Source organism: Petromyzon marinus, unplaced genomic scaffold (assembly GCF_048934315.1).
Source record: "Petromyzon marinus isolate PM22_M1 ecotype Great Lakes invasive population unplaced genomic scaffold, UKy_Petmar_22M1.pri1.0 PM_Scaffold_34, whole genome shotgun sequence".
Taxonomy (NCBI): Eukaryota; Metazoa; Chordata; class Hyperoartia; order Petromyzontiformes; family Petromyzontidae; genus Petromyzon; species Petromyzon marinus.
Window position 1 is genome coordinate 825985 of NW_027423324.1, and position 22431 is coordinate 848415.

Here is a 22431-nt window from a genome sequence, read left to right on the forward strand (position 1 = left end):
ATCCCCATCAACCGGAGGCGAGGAATGGTGGTTGCTCATGCCTCCACCGAAGGTAAACATCAGTGGAGGGATGCAGGAAAAGTCGATGAGTCTGATGCCTTCTATGACTTCCTGTATTAGACTCTCACTATGTTCGTATGTAGGCATGTTATATGTATGTATGTGTAGAGAATCCACCGTTCTAAGGCAGAGGGGCCACACTATACTTTATTTATTGTGAGGTGCACGTTGCACGCTTCCACCCTACTCCGTTTCCCTATCCGCCACACCTCTTCAAGTGATGTCCCCTCCCCCTCTCTCTGGACGTTCTCTCTTTTTCTCTTCCCGCCGTCTCTCTCCTTTCCATTGTGACGACATCCTCCCACTGTAACCTCGGATCATGTAATTATTTATACCTTCGGATCACGTAAGAAATAGGACTACATCACGCCCCCCCTGCGCCCCCCGCTTCCCCCCTGAAAAAAACGTCATCCTCGACTAAACCACATCCTGTACGAATCCAACGGAATGAAAGAAAAATACACTATTTTTGGTCAATAAACAAGCAATGTCAAACTCAACGAGAGAACTGTTACTTTGTGTTTGTGTAGGGATTAAAAATGTGTGTATACAGAACAGTATTTAAGATAATAGTAAATGAATAACTTGTAAGACAAGACAGTACATACAAAGGGTCAATCGGACCTTAAAATGTGAACAACCGACGAACAACCTCCGGTGTGAAAAAACGACAGTGTCATATTTATACGCGGTCCCGTTGTCTTGCATTCATTGGCTGTCTATCACCATGGAAGCATCGCCCAGGCCCATGCCCGGGCAACCGGGCCATGTAGCTGTGGCAACAGCGGATGCTGCTGCACCTCCCTCGTCATGGGCAGTCCTGGGAAAGGATGGAATCCTTCTTGAGGTTGGGGCGTCATGGCAAGTGACTTCCCCGACCTCGGCAGTGATCATGAAGGGGAGTGAAGAGGTGAAGGTGTAGGTAGTCCGGGAAAAACAACCTCCTACCTCCTCGTTGGTGCCAGACAGCAACGCTGTGGTGGGCAGTCCCGTTGGGGGAGAGCCAATTTAGATTGGCCATTCCCCTCATGGCGTTTGTAACCACCACAGCGGCCAAATAGGGGCTCTGGACGGGTGCGAAGGGCTGGTACCCCTCCACCTTCAATTAATTATTACTAAACCACGATTTAAAACTTAAATTAAGCTTGTGCCGGAGGCCACGGGGGGACAGGCGTCTATGACGTCTCCTGGCCAAATGCCATTTGGCAAAGCCAGAAGACTGAATCCTTACTCTCGGGGCTCATCCAGAATCAACAAAAAACCACTACGGGTGAGTCAGATGCCTTCTATAACCTCCTGTCACAGGTGCTAGCTAAAGTGGCCCCTCGGGATAAAGTCATCTTGTTGGGTGACTTCAATACCCAAAAGTCGGTCATGATGCTGGCACCTGGTCTGGAGTGATTGGAAGTAATGGGCCAGATCAGCTCAATAACAACGGCAGGAGGCTGCTAGATTTTTGTGCAGTCCATGAACTTGTAATTACCAACACGCTGTTCTGGCATCAGCCCATCCACACCACATCATGGATGCATGCCAAGTCCAAGCAAGCACATCTGCTGGACTACATAGTGACGGAATAGCGGATGCAGGCCCATGTCCTTGACACCAGGACCTACCGTGGAGCTAATCTGCCCACTGACCATCGACTTGTCATCTGTAAGATGTCTGCCATTCTTCTACTCCGGTGGTAGGTGTACACCCAGGACCCCATTCAAACCCATAGTGGCATGGTCTCAGCTAGCTGATGAAAGTTGCAAGCGAGATTTCATCATCGCTTGCGGCTGGGGTTGGCATCGTCCCCGACTCCTGATGTCGAGGGGAAATGGGCGAGGTTTAGGACTGTGGCTCATGCAGCTGCAATGGATGCTTGTGGTACACGGTCCAGACCTCCACAGAGACCCTGGCTGACAGAGGAGGTGTTCAGTCTGGCTGCAAAAAAGCGACAGGCCCACTCTCATCGTCTACAGCATCCCACGTCAGGGAATGAGGAGGCTTACCACAGCCTTCGCTTGGAGGTTTGGAGAGCTGCGAGGCACTGCAAGGATGGTCGCAGGTTGCTGAGAAGATGGAGTCTGCCTCAATGGCCCACGATCACAAATCACTCTTTAACTCCATCAAAAAAGTAACCTGCAGCACCACACCTATTACCAATCTCCGACCCCAAGGAACAGATTTTCAGATTTGCTGAGCATTTCTGTGAGGTCCTGGGGGAGGGGAAATCCCTCATCCTGTAAAACATCGTGGGACAAAGTGGGGATGACCTTGCTGAGGCTGCGGTGCCTCAAATATTGGAAGTCACCGCATGTGAGTGGCTGGCTGAGGTGCCATCTGTTGAGGAAGTACTGAAGGCGATCCAGAGTCTGAGACCAGGAAAGGCACTGGGCAGAGATGATCTCCCAAGTGAAATGCTAAGAGAGGGTGGCATTTGTGCACAGGCGGTCCTATATGGCATCGTAACACAAGTCTGGACCACTGGACGGATTCCGCACGATGGCAAGGATGCCCCGGTGGTCCCCATCTTTAAGAAGGGGGACCGCACAGACTGTACCAACTACAGGGGCATCTCACTCCTCAGTGTGCCATCAAAGGTCCTGGCAATGATTATTGAACATCGCCTTTCCAGGCACACTGAGGAGAGGGTTGCAGAGCCCAGATGCAGTTTCAGATGCCATATTTTCTGTCCGTAAGCTACAGCAGAGGTGTAGGGAATTTCAAGAAGACCTATATCTCTGCTTTATTGACCTGGTCAAGGCCTATGATACCATCAATAGGTCTGGGATCTGGGTTGTCCTTCGTGCTTTTGGAGTTCCTGACCCTCTGTTCACGATCATTAAGGACCTTCATGATGGTGAGCGGGCCCGTGTAAAACTACCTAACCGCGAGTTGGAGCCATTCTCTTTTCACCTTTGGGTGCGACAGCGATGTCCTCTGGCTCCCACGTTATTTAACATCTATTTCGACCACGCAGTTCATGAAGCCTTCAATAGATGTACCTGAGGAATTTCCATCTGGTACAGATACAATGGGAGGCTGATTGATGCCCAGGTGTGGTCAAGGGATGGCTCGCTATTGCTCAACCACGCCAGGTATGCCGGTGATCTGGTAATTGCTGCTCACTCAGAGGAATTGGAGGCGATGCTGCTGAACCTGGAGCTTGCCACAAAGAGGTGGGGCCTTACGGTCAGCACCACCAAAACTAAGCACCTTCCTGGGTATTTTGTACCATCGGACACTCCACCCCCACAACTCCCAATTGGTGATGGGCAGTTGTGGAGAGAGTGGAGAGTTTCCCATACCTGGGCAGTGTGCTTATGACTGGCTCTCGTTTGACAGCAGAGATCTCACTCCGAATCAGTCGAGTGGCATTATATTTTAATCGGTTGCATAATGCTGTGTGAAAGCTACCTGGTCTGTCGCTCCACACGAAGCTTCAGGTCTTCTCGGTCACAGTCATTCCCTTCCTTCTCTACGCTTGGGAAACGTGGACCCCCCCTAACGGAACATCTTCGCCGGTTAGAAACATTTAGGCTGGGCTGCCTACGATCCGTCCTGGATTTAATCAGGCTGTATTGTGTGAGGAGCTCACAAATCCTTGAAAGATCTGGACGAAGTCTCATCGGTGAGCTACTCCGGCAGGCAAGGCTGCGTTGGCTAGGTAATGTAGCCCACATGCCCAGCCACCGCATGCCTAAACAGCTTTTGTTTGGCCAGATCGAGGGGGCTAAACGGGTGCGGCATGGGATAGAGAAGAGATTAAGTGATGTGGTACAGGAGGATGTGGAGCTGAGTGGACTTGCCGATGACTGGTACCAGCGGTGTCAAGATCTGCCTCTGTGGAGGAGGCTCGTGAAGGACGCTACTGGGCAGTTGGAGGCAGTCGCCCTGCAACAACAATGTAGGGCGAAGGAGCGATGCTCACAACAACGAGCGGAGCGCCGGGTGGCTAAAGCACAGGAAGTTGGCACAGAAGGGGGCACAAGTTGTGCATGATCCAGTCGTCTCATTCAGTCGACCCGTGGCGCCTGGGTCTGCCCCATGTCCTCGTGCCAGCGGGCGTTCAACACTTCACGTGGCCTCAATGTGCACATCGCCTGGCACATAGCGTCATGGTGACGTCACCGCCACTTAGTGGCGAATGGCGGTTGTTGTTGAAGGTGTAGATGTTCGCGGTGACCCGGTTTTTGGTGCATGTAATGGGTGGTCTTGCGGGTGGAGTACTACGTCCATGGTAGGCCTCGACCGGTCCAGCTTTAGACGGGTGGGATGTAGATATCAGTGCCGGCATCCCAATTGGACCCACACACATTGTGGCCTTTACAGGGCTTGCCATGGACGGTGCAGTTTGGGCGAGGTCCCCAAGGGGACCTGTGGGCAGTGTTGCCTGCGACAGATGTGCCACGTACATTCGGGGCAGGCAGTGCCCCCACGTCCAGCCCTGGGAAAGCAGATGGTGCTCGGGCCATGAGTGAGCTTCTGTAGGCCTAAAGCTGATTCTCCTTCCTCCCGCCAACGGTTCTGGAATCATCTTTTAGCACTGGATAGTGGGTCAAAAATCACTCCATCTCTCGGTAGGCTGCTTGCAGGGTGTTGTTTTTTCTCCGCCTGTATGGAGGAGTATATTATAATTAAAGCATCGTCACTAAGGGCCATGGGAAGAGCCTTCGGTGCCTCGTGCTCCATCCATTCTAAAACAAAAAAGCACTAATATAGACTGTAGCCTGGTTCTTTATCGTAGTGAGTATACTGTCAGTCTATGATGTAGACTTTACCAATGGTTATTAAGCTGGCCTCAAATCGGCGAACAAATGCTCCCCAGTCCCCTCGTTTAGCCACAAACTTCTGACCATTGCACAACTTGCGTGGTCGATTGGCGCCCTCCCCTCGTCACTGTTCTGATCCTCCGGGCTGAATAAATTCCGCGCCTGGGCTACGGATGCCTTGCACCTCTGACCATTGTACCAGCACCTTCCCACATGGCTCCAATGCTCCACCCCTAAAGCTTGTAGCGGTCATTACCGCTGGGCCAAGGGGGTGTTTTGTCGCCACTCCTCCAATGGCAGCTAGCGGTGTCAGCCCCACTAAAATTGACTTTAAATCCTCCTGAGGTAACTCTTCAACATCTCTCAGTGGTTCCGACGCTGCCAATTTAAATCGTGGAGCCTCCGATGGACCTGCTGGCCCCGTGAGAATGGAGCCCATTGGTCGTGGTGCCATGCTCTCACCCATCCCCGGTATTGTCGTCTCCAGCGGTCTGTCTTGGGCGGTGACCAACCCCACCGTGGCTGTTGCCCACGGCGTCCCCACAGTAGGCTTTCCCGGTCGGACCCCATGGGTGGCGTCGGCGCCGCCGGGCTAGCAGCCACCTTGTCCTCCCTCAACTGTTACAGGAGTAGCATGACTGCCTCTGTGAGCTGATCAACCCAGACCACCCAGGGCTCCCTTCCGTCATGGGGTCGAGGGCTCTCGGATATGTCGTTCCTCGCTCACCACCATCATCTCACGGTTCGGGGGGCCATTCCGACCACACCTACAGATTGTGCTGTCTTTGGATCACGGCCGTCCGGGGCGCTTGGAGTAGAGACAAGTTCCTCCCCTTCTTCGCTGGGGTCTCTGTTGGGGTCCTTCCTGTTACCGCGTCGAGGCATCATATGATCCCACCGCTGCCAACAGTTTTAGTGAGTCCACCAATCGAAGTCAGAGGGGCCACACTATATTTTATTTCTCACGAGCTCACAGCATACGTGTCCACCCTGCTCCGATTCCCACCAAGAAGTGCCCCGTTGACCCCACCTCTTCCGGTGACATCTCCTTCTCTCTCTGGGTGTTCTCTCTCCCTCTCTTGCCCCTCCATCTCTCTCTTTTCCCTAGTGACGTCATCCTCCCACCCTAACCTTGGATCATGTAAGTATTTATATCCTCGGATCACGTAAGTATATGCGAACCTGGGGACGGATATGTGGACTAGGGGCTTAGGGATTAGGACTGTATTAGAATTATTAGAATCACATTGTGGTTGTATTAGAATCACACTGTGCTGGTATATGTATGGTATAAGTATATGCGTTTGTCACTCTTTGGTTCCAGCTTAGATGCATTATCATTCTTTAGCAATATATTTCGGGTGTCAATATCCTATCTCTGCCAATCTGTTTTAATGTCCAAATCTCGCAGGCATACGAAGGTGTACTGAATGCACAAATTCTTAAGATGTTCAGTTTGGTTTTGTAGCTGATTTGCTTGCTGATTGTTATTGAATTCTCCCATTAGTAATTTTATTCCATCTTCACAGACACCAGAGAACACACATGGGTGATAAGCCGTTCAATCGTTCTGTGCGTTCGAAGGCATTAGCACCGTCATTGCATCTTCACATGTATCATACGGTACAGAATGATAGGGATGTTAAATCAAAATAGTAAATTCAAAGTGCTGTAATGACTGCTGAAGAAATTCCACTTTTGATCCCATGCATTTGGATCCCAAGAGATGGCTGGATGTAATGTAGTGGCTGAAAAGTCAAACATAAAGTATGGGGGAACTGGAACAAATAATGTTGCGTGTGGTTATTCCTATTAAGCCATATTGAGTGGATATGTTAACAGTTGAATTTCTAGAATGTGTATGTTAGATCAAGTAATATGTAACAATTATATCCAAGCAAGAGTGATTTTTTGAATGCTGTACACCGTGTTGACATCGTCATTTTTCTTTTGACTTCTGCGGGGGCTGTCTTTAGGGGAAACTAAGAGTTACCTCTGCTTAGTGCGTTAGTTGGTTAATTTGGGCTGTATATTGTGTGCTGTGTATGATGGAAAGTACTAAGTTTTGTCTTCATCGCACAACTACCAAAGTGGGTGTCCTACCTTGTTTTAAGATGTTTATTCTTGTCATTAGTTTTCTTGTGGTGTTTTGTATCAAGATCTGACACTTCAATGTTGTAGTTTTTGTGGAGACTTCGCCACATAAACGTGATCATCTTATCGGACTAATTGTTGAAGTGGTATGATGCGCAGTGGTTGAGGGTTCAATTCCTGATTTTACCATAGTGGTTAAGTGGTCCTTTGAGCTAAAGTTGGAAAGCATCTGTGATCAGAATATTTTACATTTTCTGTTATGTTTAAGTACTACTTCAGATGATCAATTTCAAGATGTACATGGATGTCACATTTTTGGGGGCTACCGTCCCCCGCCATCACTGAATTGTCGGGGCCGTTGCCCACCGACTCCCCCGTTCCATTCATACCGCTACCCCCCGGCTGCTCTATCAGGTCCAGACTACCGACGCCTAATGTTTCGCCCCCCTGTACCTCTGCCTGGGATGTCGACCGCGTTTGCATAGCTTAATTAGCGGCTCGTACGCTTTGTGCTTGCGATGCGCTACACTGTTCAATGGCGGCGTGCCGCGGTGAGCGCGCTTGCAAAGTAAAATCCCGTCCTGCACGGGAATAAACAGGTGCGGCGCGCTGCCGTGGGATTGCCTCCCACCCACGCTCCACACGCTTTAAGCAAATACAAACACGCCGCGATTACTTTGCTCCGATTTAACGGGCCGTTTACACAGCTGCGTATTCGCGCACGCCAAGCGCTTAATTCGCTACCTCGCTATTACACAATCGCGCGGGTGCGCGACCGCCACCCCGTCACACAGGCCAGCGAGCGCTAAACACCACCGAAACCAGTCGCTTAGGCACGCGCACACTGAACAGCCCACCTCGTGTTAACCAACTGCGAACGCACGTGAACACCAAGCACGCTCGTAAACAGCCGCGTAGGCACGCGCACGCTAAGCGCTCCTCCTCGATGTAAACAACCGTGCATGGGCGTGATCACCAAACGCTACACTCCCGTATTCGCCGCAAACAGCCGCGTATGCGCGCGAGCACAAAACACTCCGCCTCCCTCGTACTCACAGCGACCACGACACAGTTTTATCCTCTATTAGCGGTTTTATTCCCCGCGAGTATCCCGCTAACTACGTGTGTCTGTGCGAGTCAGCCGGCCCTCCTAGCCTATCTCTTGAGGATCCCAGATTCAGCTTATCCTGCCTATCGCTGAACACTCCGCCTCGTGGTAAACAACCGCACATGCACGCGAACACCAAGCACGCTCTACCCTCCTCTTCACACTCCCAAAGACCACACGACACAGTTTATCCCCCTACTAGTTATTTTATTTACCGCGAATAACCCGTTAAACTACGCGTGATTGTGTGAGTCAGCAGGCCCTCCTAGCCTATTCTTCGGGAATCCTAGGCTCAATTTATCCTGCCTATCACTCCGCTCTTTTCCCTCGATTAAATAGCCCAAACTTACCTCTCCTCTACTTACAATTACTTCCACTCTGCTGCGCTGAACGCTGTAGAAAGGCGATCCTGTGAGTCGTCTCCGTAGCAGATCGTGCCTGGCTGCGCTAAAACACTTCACACGGACGATCCAAACGGCCGGCTCCAAAGCTCCGTGGGCCGCGATGATGTTGAAGAAGAACTCTCTCTTGCTACACTAAGCCTCCGTATTTTATACACCCTAAAGGCATTCCGTTGCTCTGGCGCCTGCCCACCCGTGCTCCTTCATATTCAGATCTGTAATATTACTTATGACAAAGGCGTACCGTGGTTCCCACGCTTCGTACCGCCCTGTCCATTCAGAGGCTGAGTTATGTTCGTCCTTTTTCACATGCTGATCCGTGACCTTTTCTAGAACAAAAGTCATTCAGATGCTTCCGCCCCGCGCCGCCCTGTCTATGCAGAGGCCTGAATGCTCCTATCCTGTTGTTATTTGGACCCGGGAGCTCACCTATAATCAAGGGCATTCAGTTCCTAATTCCATCTATAACAACAGGCATTCAGTTCCTAATTCCATCTATAACCACAGGCATATCGCGGTTCACACGCCCCGTGCCGTGTGTGTGCGGTTTCGCTCGCGGTGGCGCAACGGCCTCCGCCGTGACCACGCAACTTTAATGTCAGGTCACGGTGCCGCGGTGCGTGTCAGTCTCTGGGGTAGATCGCCCAATTTCCCGGCCGCGGGAAACCATGAAGCTTGATCCCATTAGGGGCTTCTGGATAAAAACCCGTCGGCCAGGTGACCTTCCCTCCCGGCCCTACGTGGGGTGTGTGTGTGTATACATGTGGGGGGGGGGGGGCGAGGGGCACTCCGCGTCGGCGTTGTCACTCCCCGGTGGCAGTGTCACAGTGGTGAATACGGCCTCCGACGGAGCTGCTCCGCCGCGGTGGTACCACACATTCGTTGGTTACAAACTGAGTTGTACCTGCGGTGGCAGTTACATTGAGGAAACAAAACGACATGTCTCGGACCGTGTTCGCGAACACAAAACAAATCTGAAACACGGCAGAACCAATACCTCTGCCGTGGCTGACCATTGTTATAATGCTGTGGGCTCACATGATATTGTTGCTTCTGAGACCAAGGTACTCTGCAAACTTACGGGCTACTATAAAAGGTTTGTTCATGAAGCCATCCAGATATATAAACATAGACAAAACTTCAACCGAGATGGACACAAATTGAGCAATCATTGGAAGGGTGTTAGTAACCAGGTAAAACCTTAACTGTTTATGGTTGTTCCATCATATCTGCTGGGTACTAGTCTGTTTTTCCGAGTTAATTCCCCCCCCCCCCCCACATCCCCAGCGCTTGGCATTGCTGCCGCATTAGCATTGTTGCTGCATTGGCATTGTTGCTGCATTGGCATTGTTGCTGCATTGGCACTCGTGCACCGCCCGTGCATCTGCTGTTGTTGTTGATGCACTTGGGCTACGCCCATCCCCAAACCCTTATAAACAGTTTGCCTTTAGAGGCTGACTCCTTTGTCTGATGACGACCGCTTGTGTTGTGATCGAAAAATCGTGATTTGTTTTATTTTCTTTTATTTCTAACTAAGTGACTTTACCAAAAGAACCAAAGAGCATGGATTCCTGCAGTTACGAAAGCTTAAAATCAAGGGTGAATTGGTTCTACATTGGAAAATTGTCAAGGGGGGAGGGGGGGAGTAAAAATAAGTCTTAGTCCAATGAAGCATGAAACGCTTCAGTGCATGACAACTGTATAATTAAAAACTCAAATTCAAGATACGTGCGGGACGGGGTTTTACTTTGCGAGCGCGCTCACCGCGGCACGCCGCCACTGAACAGCGTAGCGCGTCGTAAGCGTAGAGCAGGCGGCCTCACCGATTGAAACATGCCGACGCGGTCAGCAACCAAGTCGGGGGTACAGGGGGGCGAGGAAGTGGAGGCCGGTAGCCCGGACCTCACAGAACAGCCGGGGGGTAGTGGGACGAATGTAGCGGGGGAGTCGGGAGACAACGGCCCCGACAATTCGATGATGGCGGGGGACGGTAGCCCCCACAAATCTCGCGGTCAACCGTCAATGGTCGAGCCGCCACAGGGGGTGCAATTGGCCGACCTCTGTACCTCGATAAACTTGGCACAAAACCGCGAGAGTATTCAGCATTAAATTCACAATGGGAACAAATAACTCCAGCCATTTTAGATAAATCAATTGATCGTGTATTATAGCAAAGAAACACAACCTCTTCAATCAAACTGTATCACTCATCCCTCAATGATAATCCCCAAAACAATTATTAAATTAACCCTATTAATAACCAATTAACACTAAACTAAAGTCATACTGGCATTAAAACGTCAGCTTTATAACAAACAATACACTTCAATATAATCACAAACCACTAACCTAACCTGCCAATCACAACCAATCAGCCAGCAATCAACTCTGATTATTTTTGGTTATTTCAGTAAGTTTTTGAGCCAGATGGCCAGGATTGGGCAACACTTTTCACCAAGGAAACTGGAGAGCAGAACAGACTAACTCCGTGTTACTAACCTAACATCAAAACTTAGAAAACATGTTTAAGAATGACAGTTCAGAGACAATAAACAGCATATACGGTTGAACATCAAAAATAAAATAGCTTTTTGTTAAATCTCATTAATGGTCCTCAAAATCTATCCGGGCCACTGTTGTTGCAGTGCCTAAGTTGGCTATTATTGTTGGTTAATTTCACAAGCACCGCGAGGCACCAACTGAATACCGTAAAGAAAATGGTTGCACTTTAAAAGCAGTAACCTTGAACGCCATTGATGATGGGAAAGACAAATGGAAGGTAAATTTTCCCTCCAGATGACAACAAAATATTGATCATATTCAATATTGTGTAGAGATAGAGTTCCTTTTTCTCCGTTCTGTTGAAGGAAATTTTACTTTAGTGAGCTCATCACGGTGCTTCGTGGAATGAGGTAGCCTGGCATCTGAGATAAAACGGAGGATAATAATAATAAAAGTTACATCAAGATTATTCAAGGCCCTGACTTGTGACGCATCGATAAAAATAGATCAGAATGTACCACATGGCTGTCATTGTGACGTCATAGCACATACTGACTGACGTGGATCTGGAAGCTGTTTCACACGAAAAAGAGCTGCTGTGAATGTCTCATTATGCCGTGTGCAATCTCCAACGAAACGTGGGGAATAAAAAAAAAACCTTACACTCTTTTCCAACATCCTAGTTGGGGCGCCGCGGTGGCAAGGTAGATGTTATCTCCCTCGCCTGGTATGCAGGAGGTCGTGGGTTCAATCCCGTCCCTGAAGCCTGTTGTATATGTCGAGTTTGCGAGTGTGTCTCTCCCTGTCCCTGTTGTGGTCGGGTGAATTTTTATCCGGTTTTTCCCTCCACATTTAGAATCAAAATTACACGTTCAGAGTATTTGGCTGCTATAAACTTCCACGTGATGATAAGCCACTTGGTTGAGCTATCATTTGTGGTCAGGTAGCTTCTAAAAAAGAGCTACATAGCTCAGTGTCCCTTAGCTGGGAAAATAGTTTTAGTTTAAAGTTGGCCAACAACTTCCTTGATTTGATCACCTCTACTGCCGGGTGGCGATGGAGGGTTATAGTTTAACTTATTTTTGTACTTTATATCTACACAAGAAGATCTCACTCACAATAAACTGGTTAAGCTGGAATCACAATACAGCACTGATCGTGAGAGTATAATCTTGGAATTAAAACCAAAATTTAACATCGTGCTTAAAAAAATGAGTGAAAAACAAAACAAAAACTCTTCGGAGAGCTTGAATGCAGCGGTTGTATCACAGGTAGTTAGTCCATTACAAAGACAAATAGACCCCGTGTAGCCTTCAACAGACTGTTGGGATAAGTGGTGTTGGTGAGTAGCACGTATGAGGACCAGCATGAGGACAAGCACGGCACATGAAGGAGTGGGTGAGCACCACATCAGCCGCCTTTGTCTCCCTGGTGGAAGTATTTATACACCACACCAGGTAATCAATTGAGACTGCGTCAACCTACGGGAGGCCGAGGACCAGTTCAAATAATCATCACTGATGGTGGCCTTGAGCGGGAATCGAACCTTGGTCGCCGGGTTCGTAATTTAGGTCGTTAACCGCTACAATACCGCTCCCCACAATTTGCTATACTATTACCAATACCCGCCATTCGCCACAAACTGATGGTGATGTCACCATGGCGCCTGTTCCAGGCCAGGTGCACTGTAAGGCCACGTGAAGTGTTGAAGGCTCGCAGGTGCCATGGGTTGAATGACTGAGATAATTGGAAGATGTATACTGTGCCAACTTGCTGCATTTAAGCCACCCGGCGCTCTGCTTGTTGTTGTGAGCATCGCTCCTCTGTCCTCCGTTGTTGTTTGAGGGCAACTGCCTCCAACTGCCCAATAGCATCCTTCACTAGCCTCATCTATCGAGGCCGATCTTAACACTGCTGGCACCAGTCTTTGGCAAGTCCAATCAGTGCAACATCATCCCGAACCGCATTAGTGCATCTCTTCTCCAGGCCGTGAAATGCTCGTTGAGCCTCCTCTATCTGGTCAAACAGAAGTTGCTTGGCCATGCGATGGCTGGGCATTTGGACTACGTAAGTCAACACAACCTTACCTGCCAGAGGAGCTCACTGATGAGAATGTGTCCAGATCTTTCGAGGATTTGTGAGCCCCTCACACAATCCAGCCTGGTTAAACCCAGGATGGATCGTTGGCAGGAAAGCTGAATGTTTCTAACCAGCACATATATTCCAATAAAGGGGTCCACTTTCACAAGCGTAGAGAAGAGAGGGCATGACTGTGGCCGAGAAGACCCGAAGCTTTGTGTGGAGCGACAGAACAAGTAGCTTCCCCACAGCATTATGCAGCTGATGAAAAGATAGTGCCGCCCAGCTAATTCGGAGTGAGACCTCAGCTGTCAAACCGGAGCTGGTCATAAGCACACTGCCCAAGTAGAGAAAACTCTGCACTCTCTCCACAACTGCCCCATCAACAATGGGGAGCTGAGTAAGTGGAATGTTTGATGGCACAAAATACCCAGAACCAAAGAGTATAGGTGCCTAGTGTTTTCAGGGGCTGATAGTAAGGCTCCACCTTTTAGAAGCACACTTAGTAGCACACTCCAGGTCAAGCATCAGGGCCTCCAATTCCTCCTCTGAATGATCAGCAATTACCAAATCATCGGCATATATAACATGGTTGACCAATAGGGAGCCATCCCTCGACCACACCTGAGCATCAATCAGCCTCCCATAGTATCTGTACCAGATTGAAATTTCTTTGGTACAGCCATATAAAGCTTCTCAAACCGGGCATCGATCAGCCTCCCATTATATCTGTACCAAATGGAAATTCCCCCGGTACAGCTATTGAAGGCTTTACGAACTACGTGGTCAAAATAGATGTTAAATAATGTGGGAGCCAGAGGACATCCCTGTCGCACCCCAAGGTGTACTGGGAACAGCTCTGACTCCCGGCTATGCAGCTTTACCTGGGCCTGCACACCATCATGAAGGCTCTTAATGATTGTGAGCAGAGAGTCAGGGACTCCGAAAGCACGAACAGCCCAGAGTCCAGGCCTCTTAATGGTGTTATAGGCCTTGACCAGGGCAATAAAGCAGAGATGTAGGTCTTGTGGGAATTCCCTACACCTCTGCTGCAGCAGACGGACAGAAAATATGGCATCTGTGCAGGACCACCCTTTTCTGAAACCACATTGGGGCTCTGGAAGCATCTCCTCAGCGTGCCTGGGAAGATGTTGATTAATAATCCTTCCCAGAGGGGGGCAACTAGAGCATCCTTCCAATCCTGCGGAACCCTTCCTGTGGTCCAGACATTTGTGATGATGTCATGTAGGGCAGTTGCACACAGATGCCACCCTCCCTCAGCGTTTCACTTGGGAGATCGTCTCTGCCCGGCGCTTTTCCTGTTCTCAGACTCCGGATCACTCCTCGTACTTCCTCCACAGATGACACTTCAGCTAACCACTCAGAAGAGGTGGCTAATTTGGCCAATATTTTAGGCACCGCAACTCTATCAGGGTCATCTCCACCTCGTTCCATGATGTTGTCTGGGCTGAGGGACTTACTCTCTCCCAAGACCACACAGGAATGCTCTCCAAACCTACAGACCTGTTCAAAGGGGTCAGAGATTGGATCGCCGTTCTTTCCCTTAAGGATAGTAATAGGTGAGGTGCTGCAAATTAATTTATTGATGGATTTAGTTATTCGTGATTCGGACTACTGAGGCAGATGCCATCTTGTCAGCAACCCGCAGCCACCACTCATCCTTACAGCACTGCATGTCTCTTCAAATCTCCGAGCTAAGGCTGCGGTAAGCCTCCTCATTCTCTGATATTGGATGTTGTAGACAACGGGAGTCAGCCTGTCGTTTTCTCTCAACCAGCTGGAACACTTCCTTCTTAAGCTGGGGTCTCTGGGGAGGTGTTGACTGCATACCCAATGCAGCTATTGCAGCTGCATGAGCCACAGTCATGAACCTCACCCATTTCCCCTCCGCATTAGGATGGGAGATGCTGCCAACCCCAGCTGCAAGCGATGTTGAAATTGCCACTTGCAACTATCCTCAGCTAGCTGATACCAGGCCACTGTGTGACTGGCAGGCACATCTTACAGATGAGAAACCAATGGTCAGTGGGCAGATCAGCTCCACGGTAGCCCCTATATAGTCCAGCAGATGTTCTTGCTTGGACCCGGCATGCATCCATAATGTTGTGTGGATGCGCCGATTCCAGAACAGGGTGTTGGTAATTACAAGCCCATCAGCTGCGCAGATGTCTAGCAGCCTCTTAGTGTTAATATTGAGCTGATCTGGCCCATGCCTTCCGATCACTCCAATCTAGGTGTCTGCATCATGACCCACTCGGGCATTAAAGTCACCCAACAGGAAGACTCCATCCTGAGGGGGAACTTTAGCTAGCACCTGGGACAGGAGGTTTTAGAAGACATCTGACTCATCGGCCTTGTCTGCATCTCTCTACTGATGCTCATTTTTGGTGGGGGCATAAGTAACCATTACCATTTCTCACCTCTTGTTGACAGGGAGGCGACTCCACAGTAGCCTGTTGTTGTATATGCGGATCTTTAAAATTTGAAAATAATCCAAAAATAAAAATGAAGTTGAGGAAATGCGTAATTATCTGAATTTATACTAATTTATGTAATTATGTGCATAAATAATGCTAATCAAGAATGTATCATCGTATTAAGTTTGCGAGTATGCTAATGCACACCGTTATGATCATTATGCCCTGCCTCGTTGCCGAGGGTAGTATTATCAATCGGGATCATACAATTAATTGTATGCAGTTTTTCAGGTGTGCTGTAAGTATGCGAGATTATGCTTGGCTTCGTTGTCTAGGTTCGTATTATCAATCTGTATAATACAATTATTCTCGCTTAACATTTACTGATTATGTCTTAGTGTTTTTATGTCAGGTCTCCAAATTCAAATCTCACCGCAGGATACAGTTCTTATAATTAAGATTATTATGCATGAACTTAGGAAGGCACCACGCAGACACTTCTGTGTTAAGCAATTTTAATTTCTAAACAAAACCTTAACACTCTAATATGTGAACTCTTATGCTTGGAATTGTCAACACAGTACTCCTGGAGATGTTCTCTTAATTTGATCCATACATTTAACCCTCAATGATCACGTTTGTTAACTGGGTAACAGTACAATCGATTATTCCTCGATTGTACTGTTAGCGAGCATACACGGTGAGAGGAAAAAGTCCTTTAAAAAATTCATGCAACGATATTCATACGAAGGCAATAAAGAAACATGTCCCAAAGGCAAAACATATACGGCAATGAATTCATGGGGAAGATTACATAATTAACGAAATATTTGGAACAATGGTGTGCGGCAGTATGCCTGCTCCAGCAAATACTTATCAATTGGCTAAGGCTTCAATAAATTCGCGGGCAGATTCTGTGCTCAAAAGAAAGATTTCAACACAATATTCTCCCTGTGTGTAGATTCGTAACCTAGGTTTCTAAACGTTTAGTTTTCATCGATGAATTCATTGATAATATTTATGCAAATCAAAAGAAAAATAACTACTAAAATACTTCTAAGTGACCGTTTCCCCGTAACCCAATGGCAGCCGTGTTCTTCGTTATCAGTTGATACTTGACGCACTTATCATGAGTCTTCTTACTATTAGTCCGGGTATGTGTTATGTGTGGTTGGTTTGTCTTCTTGATCAATTATTTGCGTTGTAATGTGTGGGTGTGTGTGTAATATACGGGCAGCTTGGCTCTCCCTCTTCCTCAGGTCTACAGTAGTTCTGTCCACAGCTGGGTAGAAGAGTTGGCACGACACTCGCCATCGGTGCGCGATGATCCTGTCATCAGGTAGCACCGGCAGCTCGTCCGCTGGCAGCTGACACCCTTGCTTGGTGGCGCTGGTGACGCTGCGGCGTGCTCTCTCCTGCTCCGTCTCTCTGGCGGTGTCGATTGCGCGTGCAGCTGGTCGTCAAGCAATCAACGTCGAGAAAGGGCTTTCCGCCCTTTCTCGACGTTGATTGCTTGACGTTTCCCGCCGTCACAGAACTCTTCGGTGACTGATCGCCCTCGGTGGCTGGCTGTTATCTTCTGTGGTTGGTCATCTTCTGTAGTTGATCGCCGTCTTCTGCCACTGGTAGCTGTGATAGCGATGTATGGCTCGTGTCTGTTTTTATGCAAACATTTCTTCCTCTGGCTCGCCTTCTCACAAAGGACCGGAACTTCCTTTGATTTCGCTCTATGCTGTGGGGGGGGGGGGGGGTAGGATTGTACGTGTGTCCATGTGTGTGTGTTCTCATTTATTAAGCCATCTGTTAAGTCTCACCCTGGCTTGATTCTTGTCCCCCTCCTCAGCTATCCCCCCATCAAAGGGAAACAGATGCTCCAGATTGCTCCCGAGTGCGTCCTTCTTCTCCAAGGAGGGGGGTTCCCCTGTCTGGTGGAGTTCCCCCCCCCCCTTTTCTCTTCCCTCCCGGTGTGACATTCTTTTGCCTCTCACAAAGGGGTGTGTTGAGGCTTTTGAAGTTAAACATTTTATTTGACCTCCTATAGCTTGATACCGTACCACTTTATAGTTATGATTCTGTACGTGACTCAAGGTATGTTTGTGGCAGTGTTTACAGTGCTTCCATCGTGGCATTTGATTTTTTATTTATAAGAGATGCCCTCTGCCTGCATATGCAATTCTATCATGTGCTGCTGGAAGACAAAGGTGGTTGGGAGACTCTTCGTCTATGGAATACATTTATCTTGGTCACGTGATCGACTCCCCTCGCCCCATCTCTCCTGGATGACCCCCGGCTTAACTCTTCATAATTATTATTGGGTTTATGTTTTCCACGATTCGTGTTTTAAGATTGTATCACCACGTATGTTCCTCGGGTTTTATTAATTTCCGTTCCCCCGTCTGTATCCAGGGATCTGTGCTGTTATACTCGAGTTATATTTTGATGTCCTGAGGTTCATAAGTATAACTAAGTTTCAGTTAAGCTTCTTGACTGCTGGAATTCATATTCCTTGTTTTTTGTAAAGTCACGTAGACGGCAATATGTAATAGAATTTAATGTGAATTACATTAGTATTTTGATTTAAAGCTTTCGTGAATGCAGGGATTCATATTCTTGGTTCTTTTGGTAAAGTCACGTAGAAGGGAAACAATAAAATAATACAAATATAAAACAAAATCTCACGACGTTTCGATTGCAACACAAGCAACCATCATCAAGTGTGAAAACCACAAGAAAAATAATTGAAAAAAGTGGCGTTTTTTAACATTAGTACCACGGAGAGCAATTTGACAGTTTGTTCAGATGGACGAGTCCATCTATGTTCGGAAAAGAGGGGGGAGACGAAAATAATGGATGCGGTCTGAAAGCCACCATAAGCGTGAACAATCAATTAAGATCCGAAGTGGTTTATCAAATCCTTCCAATGATTGCTAAGCCAGAATCCATCTTCTCGGTTGAAATTATCTCTCTGTTTGTATATGTGGATAGCCTCATGAACAAATCTCTCATGGTAGCCAGATGGCTTGCAAAGAACCTCTGTCTTGGAGAAGTCAATGTCATGTGAGCCTACTGAATTATAACAGTGATCTACCACGGCTGCGGTGTTGGTCCTACCGTGTTTTAGGTCTGCTTTGTGTTCACGAATGCAGTCTGAGACATGTCGTTTGGTTTCTCCAATGTAACTACTACCACAGAGGCAACTTAGTTTGTAGACGCCAGGGATTCCGGACATACAGTTTTATTATGTTATTGTTTCCCTTCTACGTGACTTTACCGAAAGAACCAAGAATAACATTAGTATTAATATGTATGAGAAGTAATAACCCACTATGTAGATTTTAGTCTGGTTTTTAATCGGAGTGAGTGTTTTGGCAGTCATTAATGTTTGCTTATTCTTGTTGCTGAGTTTTTGTCATCCCTCGTTTGGGTATGTATGTGTTTGTTCTACTTATTGGGGTGATAAGTTGTTTCCTCAAGGCCTGGCTCCTTCCTTCGCGGTCGGGTGTCACCTTTGTCTATCTCAATGGGGGTCGTGGTCTCTCCCTTTGTGGTTTTATTGCTACCCCATGCTGCTAGGAGACAAGGCGGCCGGGAGGCTTCATCTATGGAATCCTTTTCTCTTGGTCACGTGATCGACCCACCTCACCCCATCTCCCCTGGATGACCCCTGGCTTAACTCTTTATAATCATTATTTGGTTTATGTTTTCCACGATTCGTGATTTAACATCGTCATTTCACGTGTGTTCATAGGGTTTATTAACGTTTGTTCCCCCGTCTGTATCCAGGGATCTGTGCTGTTAAACTCGAGTTATATTTTGATGTCCTAAGGTTAGAGGTATAGCTAAGTTTCAGTTAAGCTTCTTGACTGCTGGAATTGATATCCCTTGGTTTTTGTAAAGTCACGTAGATGGCAAAAGGTAATAGAATTTAAGGTGAATAACATTAGTATTAACATTAGTATTAAAATATGTATGATAAGTAATAATCCACTATGTAGATTGTAGTCTGGTTTTTAATCGGAGTGATTGTGTTGGCAGTCTATGTCGACTCATTTTGTCACTAAGTTCTGAACATTAACCGTTGTATTAAGAGAAACGAAAAGGCAAATTATTGTAGAATTTGCCTGTTCCTTCATGGCGCCTGGTTGTCTGTGCTCTTAAAACGGGGGAATTTGTGGCTACGTATATTTCCCGCGTGTCTCATTAGTAATTCCCCCGCTTTGTTTTGGGTTTTATTATATTTTATGGCTTATATCCGGCTGCCTGGTTCCAGTGTGAGAGGCAGCTGCTGTGAGGGGAGGGGGGGTTTATCTCACCCCCTTTGGCCCCCAAGCGACACCACGAATGATTAAAAAATATAATGGCAAAATCATTCTTAATATCAATTTTGGAAAAAGACCTATATATACAACACTGTAACTTACAGCTTCTTAGACATCACCGCCACGCTCCCACACCCCCTTCATTCTTTTGTTCAAAAGAAGTGGCAATCCCTGTTGTTTGGCAGTTTCCTATGCTGAGTGGAGAGCTGTCTTCCCCTCAAAATTATTGAAGCCAGAACCGGTTCACCGGATCTCCTGTATTTCAGAGGTCCAGGCAGTACTGGTCCATCTCATGACAGAGGAGAGGGAGCCTCTCATCCACAACAAAACATCCCATTAAGTCCACAAACACACGTAATATAATTGTCCCTGGGAACCGAGATTCCAACCATATAAGCACAACTTCCCACGTAGATATATGAGGCTCTGTATGACGCCATGAGTTTATATTGTTTTCTATGTGAGTATATGGGTATCTATGCGAGTCTATGGGTATCTATATGAATATATCGGTATCTATGTATGTCTATTGATTTCTACATGAACCTGTGGTTATTTATGCGAGAATATGGGTCTATATTTGAATCTATTAATTTATATGTGATTCTGTGGGTATCTATGTGAGTATATGGGTTCATCTAAATATCTGGTTATCTATATTAGTCTGTAGATTTGTACGTGAATCTGTGGGTATGTATACAAGTTTATAAGTATATATGTGAGTCTATGCGTATCTATTTGAATCTGTGGGTATCAATATGTCGATATTTGAGTCTATTTGTGTTGAACTAAGGTTGTGGATAGTTATGCGAGTCTATAGAATTCTATCTCAACGGTGACGTGAACAGTGCACATCTATGACAGTAATCAACCGGGGGAGCAACAGTGCCAGAACGGCTAACCTACACAGCAATGCTCACAGAGCGCTCTGATGCTGGGTCCACGTCACCTCTTCTGAGAATCCTAGCAGAGGCCTGCGCAGGAGCGTGGACACGTGGCTATTGTGATGCTGTCGTCTAGGACTTTGAACGCAGGGAAGAGTGGACCATCGTATTGCACAACGTAGTAGGTGTGCAAGTGGACCCGTGCATGTGAAACATCATAGAATGACAGTCGGTCCATGTCACAGTCCAGCAGAATGCCCACCCTGTCGATGTGCCAGCCACTACGGCCACCATCGCAGCTGATTTCAATGTCGGTTTGCTCTGCATCGTGAAAGGCACTCAGATTTCCATCGTCGTCGTCGTCATCATCGTCTCTGTATTTGATGCACCACGACTCGGCATTTTCACCCAGCTCCGCATCGCTGGTATTGCCGCTCCTCTCCATCGACCCATAGCAGACGCCCACACACCACTCGTCGCACTCGCTGACGTCCACCTCCCAGTAGTGCAACCCGGAGGTGTAGCCCTCCTCGCACAGCGCTTGCCTCCAGTAGGAGAACGCCTCACAGCCCTCCGTCACGTCCCGCCGCCTCCTGAGGGGCCGAGACAGGCTCAGGGCCTTGCCACAGTCGTCGGCGTCCAGTTGGTAGTGCAGCGTATCTTCATCAAGGGTTGGGCTCCTGAAATCTTCTCGGTCATAGAACGCACACGGAAAGGACAGCGGTTAGTCATCGGCTCCCTTAGCTGGTGGACTGCTTCTGCTGTTGTTGATACAATGACAAACAACAGTGCTGGAGAATCCCAAACAGCTGCGCTGCCACCGTTCAGATCTTGGGTTTAAGTAGAGGTTTCACCTGCCCGTGGTTACACCGGGTACTCGGGGGGTGTACGAAGAGTGCGATCGCCAAAAATCATAACCGTTGGGTTGTCTCTTAACTATATACACAAGGACAGCGTGTACATCATCAAAGCGTGTTTGTTTGCATGTTTTACCACCAACAGGATGTGTGAGTCATGCAGACTTGATGATTCCTTGCAAAAGGTGTGTCTATTTGGTGTTTGAACATCTTAACACCTCCTGTAGTATTATTATTTTTTTACAGAAAGGGTAATAATGCATATAATTTTTTTCATCACACAAACTGATAACTTATCACTCTATCTCCATGGGAGAGTGTCCTTTTAGGTGCATTTCCACCTTGGGCTGCCGTTCTGTCTCTTAGTCTGCAACATCACCCATCGGTCCTGCTAGTCGACGTAAACTGCCCAAAGCCCAAACCCCCTAAAAGTTTCCGTGCCAAGTCAAGATGATGCCACTAACCTTTGCATTTTTTCTCTGTAATGCGTACGGCACCCTTTCTGTCTCTCAGTGCAATTCTATGCATGCGACCTCTCCACGCTCACTTGCGCCCCATTCGAGTGTCCATTCAAGTTGTCTACCAGCGTCCCCCCCCCACCCCCCGCTTGTGATTCGGTGTGTTCCACAGCAGGTCGTTTGCGTGCTGACGGAACACCCCTCTCCCTCCTGTAGCTCGCCTGGACCGCTGCCGCCCGTTCTCTTGCGCCTCTTCACGTCGTCACAGTCATTCGTTCCCAAACTCTGAATTCATAGGCGGCAGAAGCTTTCCTTTGTTTTTGGATGGCGTGGTCACATAGACGTAGTCACATTAATGTGAGATTCGTGTTTGACGCATTTGGTAACTCCCTTCATTTATATATTTCCATTTGCGGAATAGCTGATTGCACCTGCCGTGTTCAGTCAGCACGCGATCTGGGCATCCCACTT

The 22431-nt window shown here is 47.8% G+C and overlaps 1 protein-coding gene across 1 annotated transcript in view; it reads right to left on the reverse strand.

The window, feature by feature from the left end:
* Window positions 1-15940: 15940 nt before the first annotated feature.
* The window catches only part of LOC142923221 (E3 ubiquitin-protein ligase TRIM21-like), a 34364-nt gene continuing 27873 nt past the window's right edge, over window positions 15941-22431 (reverse strand). Inside the window, exon 8 of the mRNA XM_076064151.1 lies at window positions 15941-21332. Within this exon, the coding sequence (XP_075920266.1) occupies window positions 20725-21332 (608 nt within the window). The 3' untranslated portion in view covers window positions 15941-20724. The remainder of the gene's footprint in view (window positions 21333-22431) is intronic.